This window comes from Octopus bimaculoides, chromosome 15, assembly GCF_001194135.2.
Source record: "Octopus bimaculoides isolate UCB-OBI-ISO-001 chromosome 15, ASM119413v2, whole genome shotgun sequence".
NCBI lineage: Eukaryota > Metazoa > Mollusca > Cephalopoda > Octopoda > Octopodidae > Octopus > Octopus bimaculoides.
The window spans coordinates 43,312,139-43,317,937 of NC_068995.1; the positions used below are offsets into that span (position 1 = coordinate 43,312,139).

Below are 5,799 nucleotides of genomic sequence, written 5' to 3' on the forward strand. Positions count from 1 at the left end.
ATATATATATATACATAGTTATAAACACACACACACACACACATATATATATATATATATATATACGTATATATATGCATAAATATATGTATACACACGTACACACGCATATATTTACATATACATTTATCCACCGTTCGTCTATGCAGTGTAAAAAGATGACAGTTCTTTTTAGAGTCACCGTTGACATCTTAATATGAATTTATGAATTTTTCGATTAGATGTTTCTGTAGATGTTCATCCCTATAATCTGATGTATGAATGATGTATTTTTCTGTTATATAGAATGAGATATTTAAAGAAGTATAGATAAGGAAATATTAAGGCAATGCAAGGAGTAAAGTGTGGAAAGATCAGCCTCTGAAACGCTTTCCATTTCTGCACTGACGCTGCTGCACATCTCTTAAAGTAACATCCATCATACTTTGCATTGCTTTTTCAATGTCCTTTTTTTAAGTTTTCTGTTATTTATTTCCACTTATTATTTTCATCATAACATAGGCATATTTCTGTTAATCCTCAAAATTGTTTACTTAATCGTCTGTGAAATATGTCCGTCTATCGTTAAGATACTTTTAATACTCATTAGAACACAAAATAATTGTTCTTATATTTTGTCATAATATGTTCTCCATTTCATTACAGATATTTCATCTGGAAGATATACCTCCATTTTCTCAGCACACGTATTTTGATATTCAAGTATGCTTCTAGTCACCTTCATTATAAATCTTACAACATTTCGAGATTGAATTCTCATTGGACATCTGAATTAAACATAGTCGTCAGAGATACTGAATTAAAAGAAGATATAAGACTACGAGTAATGAAGATGATGACGAATAGGAGAATGATATGGAAGATGACGGTAGATAAAACGATATTAAAGAAGAAGCAAAAATAAGTGCTAATTATATTCATTTATTGTAGATATTTGGAGTAGTAATATGTGAAATAATATTTTGAAGAGTGAAGATTTTGGAAAAAGAGAACAGCAGAATATTCGGCGTAGACGACATTAGGCAGCGCCAATTTCTATTAAAATATTGTAAATATTTATTTAAGAAAACGTCTTAAAATGGATGAACAATTCAACTTCAGCAACTCTAACATAACTGAACTCGAATACATACCACCACCAATGTACGTGCAAATGATATTTGTATTAGTCTATGGGTTGGTGGTGTTGGTTGCCGTTGGAGGCAACGTGCTAGTCTGTCACATTATCCTGATATGCCAGCGGATGAGGACTGCGACGAATCTTTTTCTACTAAATTTGGCGATCAGTGACATTCTCATGGCGATACTTTGCATCCCGCTCACTTTCGTTTCTACTGTTATGCTCAACTATTGGCCTTTTGGAAACGTCATGTGTCCAGTTGTCACTTATATCCAAGCTGTATCAGTGTTTCTCAGTGCATTCACTCTAGTTGCAATGAGCATGGACCGTTATGTGGCTGTCCTCCATCCTCTTCGACCAAAGCTGACCAATACACAAGCAGTGAAAATCATAGCCGTCACATGGGTTTTAGCTATGGCTGCACCCTTACCTACGGCAATTGTATCACGAGTTCTAAATGAAAAATCAGATGGGAATGAATCAGATGCCTTCAATGGTCTGTGCCAAGAAATCTGGGAGCATGATTACCAACGCCAGAGCTACAGTATGGTCATCATGTTTCTGCAGTATTTTATACCACTTATAGTACTTATTTTCACATACGCTCGGATTGGATATATTGTTTGGATAAAAAGCCCTCCTGGAGAAGCAGTAAGGAATCGGGATGAAAGAATGGCAGCCTCGAAAAGAAAGGTAAACAACTCCAAACTCTTATATTTCAAATTCTTATTCTCAAGTAATTTCTTTGGCTTCTGTTGTTTTATACATGTCAACAGTTCAGTTAATCATCGAACCTCCCCCTCCCCACTGCCCACCATTGATACATGTGTTTACGTGAGAGAAACGTAAGTCAATTAACCCATGTCTAATAAATTTCAGGAATTAAATTCAGTGTCTTCCACACAAAAATTGAGATTCTTTATGTGTATGTGTGTGTGTGTGGGGGGGGGGGGGGGGTGCTTGTGTGTGTGTGCACTTGGTTGCTTGCAAAGAGCATGTTATTTTAACTAAACCATTGTGCTTTTGTGGCCTGTACCCCTGCTGTTAAATTGATCGAATGCCTGAATGATACCGCAAGACATTTGTGCGTATGTCTATGAATAAATATGCAGGCACGCACGCACACACACACAAACACACACACGCACATTTGCATATACATGCACATACACATATACATGCATAAAAATACATATCGTTGCCATTATGTTAAACTGTCCTATGTCCAAGTTTAGTCAAATACGTTATTCTCAATATTTAATTTTACCAGTTCTTTTGCTAAAACTATCGTATCTCCAACAGTTTCAGATGCCAAAATATGAAAAAATATGAAAACTGTCAAAGTGTATGTAGTACAACGTTTTAGCATTTTTCAAAAGTCCCACATATGACAGTTTTTCAAAAATATCATGCATACATGGAGTTACAAAGTATTATTTTTAAGCTGAAACTATTGCTAATGTAAATAGAAATGGAATGGAGAAACTATGTTTGGCTTTCTGAAAAAGCAAAGATTTGTACTTACGACACTTTTGCATAATATCAGCGATTTATATATTCATGCACACACACTTGTACAAGTGCGTGATATGTCATGTGGAAATATGCACATGACATCGTGGAGGTGTGTTTGTGTTTTCATATAAACAGTCACAGTTCTCTGCAATTTGATTTTAAAATAACCTAAATTTATGATGATGAAATCAGATGTTTCCAGAAATACTATCGATAATTTGTTCCATGATCACCATTCTATACATCATCTTCAGGCACAATTGTCCAAATATAGTGATGGTGACGCATAGTATCTTTGTATTGGATTCGGTTACCAAGCTCTACAAGTGGTACAAACATTTGTATTTTACATACACATTAAAGATAATCATATATTCTCAATTTATGGTGACTGTTACGACAATATGATACTGAAAATGAGTAGAAGATTTCATTGAAATTTCTGTAAATATTATATGAAGTCTAATTTTATATGCAGATAATCTGTCTAAAAATATTTATTTCCATCGGTCACGACTGTAAATAACGCAAACCACACATTACAATATTATTATATAAGCTAAAATTAACCTGGTTCTTGAAAATATGATTAGATATCATTGCAAGATTCCTCAGTTATTAATTCTATGCTACAAAATACAAAATGCATAAAAAATTTTAAATGTCATCACAAATATACTACAAATTTGAAATTAAAAACGAAAACCTCTGAAAGTCGTCACATAAAATTCTAATAGCTAACGTATTTTAGAAATTTATAACCAGAATTGAAATTTCTAAACGTCCATTAGATTTATCAATAGATATCGCATTTCCCACAACAGGTGCCACACTGGGGTCGATGTAATCAACTAAATCCCTTTGCCTGTATTTGTTTGTCGCCTCTTTTGTTCCTCAAAGTTGTTTTTTATACCTTCTATGGACTGTTCCAAGATTACTGTCTTCCTACACATTGATCCTTGGTTCTTAATATTACATATGTATATAGGGTTGTCCAAAATTCACAAAGGTGTTTTCGCTCAATAAACAATCACAACACCCGGTCTGGGAATCGGAACCGTGACTCTACGATCGCGAATCCGCTGCCCTAACCACTGGGCCATTGCGTCTCCACACCATATACAGTATGTATATAGTAAATATATGTGGCTTAGGTGCGAATAATCACATCTTGTATCTTAAAAATTAAAAAATGTGTAATTAAAACGGATTTATTAAAATTTTAGATGACTTTGTGACTTTTGGCCACCTTCTATACATGTTTGTGTGTGTATAATGTATATATATATACATATATATATATATATAAGCTTACGTTAATACAAATACGTTCCTTCCTATTACTATTGTGATCATTTTCACTTGGTTTGCTATAAAGATAAACGTCATCATGGCAAACAAAAAAAATAGTAGCTGACATTTAATTCTAAGATAGAGAAGAAACTTGCATAACACATCTCTTAGAAGATATCCCAGACGTCTGGCTTTGTAAGGATTTTCATCGAAAGTATTTTTAAGCACAATGACACTATCACATGGCCGTGAGTGTGCGTGCGTGGCCGCGTGTGTGTATGTATGTGTGTCTGTGCATGCGTGTGTACGTGTATACATGTATGGATACAGCCTTACACAGATACGCACATACACACATAGTAGGAATAGTGTATGAATATGTATATATGTGTGGGCATATATATATATATATATATATATATACATATATATGGCTAAACTGGCAATACGACCATCCCCAAGTACAACAACATATATATATATATATATATATATATATATATATATACATATGCATATATACACATATGTATATATGTGTATATACATATATAAGCACAGGCTTCGCTGCGTGGTAAGAGAGATGATTCCGGGTTCAGTTTCACTCCGTGGCACCTTAGAATCCGACCACAGTTGTGAGTCGATATGGTACACCACAACTGAAAGATGCCTGCTGTATGCATCTATGCGCGCGCGTATGTGTGTGTGTGTGTTTGCTTGTTTGTTCCTTATCACTGCTTCAAAACCAGTGTTGATGTGTTTATATCACCGTAAACTGGAGCTTCGGCAAAAGCGGCTCATAGAATAAGTAAGAAGCTGAAGAAAAAACGAAAACAAATCAATAAGCCCTGGGGCGATTCATTCGACAAAAAATCCGTGCCTCAGCATGGTGGCAGTTTAAAATAACTATATTCTTAAACAGAACCAAGAGTTTGAAAATATATAAATTTTGGGGGAGAGGGCCAGTCGATTTGATCGACTGCAGTACGCAACTGCTACTTAATTTATCGAACCCGAAAGGATGAAAGGCAAAGTCGACCTCGCCGGAATTTGAACTCAGAACGCAGCGACGGGCGAAATACCGCTAAGCACTTCTGCCAGCTCGATGCCTTGGATATATATATAATAAAAACTATCAAAAAATATTTTGTTTCACTACCTGCGTATCTCTGTACAATGCACACACACACACACACACAAACACACACGCGCGCGCACACACATGACACTACACACGTGTTCACGAACATTACTCTCGTTGATCCGAGTTCAGTTCCCCCAGTGAGTCCGCTGTGTGAGCACATGGATTACTCTTTACAACGGTAATCTTAATCTGTAGCCTCCTGAATGTTTCTGGATATCTCGGTGCATCCTTCCTGTTCCCACAAACACCAAAACGTGTTGATTTCGTTGCGTTTCCTAGCAATCATGGAATTAATGGTAAACATCACGAATTTTTGCCCTTACCGTTCAGGTTTCGTCATAAATATTATGCATTTCACCACAAGGTACATGCATTTCATGAACCCTGTAATTGGTGATGGAGTTAAGAACTTACGTTATGTCATAGGGATGCCGTCGCAATATATGGACCTGGTGAAATTCAACCAATTGATCGCAATCGATTTCTCCCAGAAGGGGAAACAGTATGAATCAGAGTAGCAGAAGGAGCGATCACAGTTAGACATTGTTATTTTAGTTAACGATCCCGAGTGAACGATATGCAAAGATGAATGGCTGGAATTTGAAAACATAACCCAGAGAATGAGAACTATCACCAAAAAACAACCTATCCCACGCTCTTTCCAATCTGCCAATTGGCCCTATCTATCCACTTGTACATACATACATACATACATATATATATATAT

At 35.7% G+C, this 5,799-nt stretch overlaps 1 protein-coding gene across 4 annotated transcripts in view; it reads left to right on the forward strand.

Annotated features, from left to right (window-relative positions):
- The window catches only part of LOC106880835 (RYamide receptor), a 438,750-nt gene that overhangs the window by 384,136 nt on the left and 48,815 nt on the right, over nt 1-5,799 (forward strand). For all 4 annotated transcript variants that reach the window (XM_052973295.1, XM_052973294.1, XM_052973297.1 and 1 more), the window contains one exon: nt 646-1,813. In XM_052973295.1, the coding sequence (XP_052829255.1) occupies nt 1,079-1,813 (735 nt within the window). In that variant the 5' untranslated portion in view covers nt 646-1,078. The remainder of the gene's footprint in view (nt 1-645; nt 1,814-5,799) is intronic.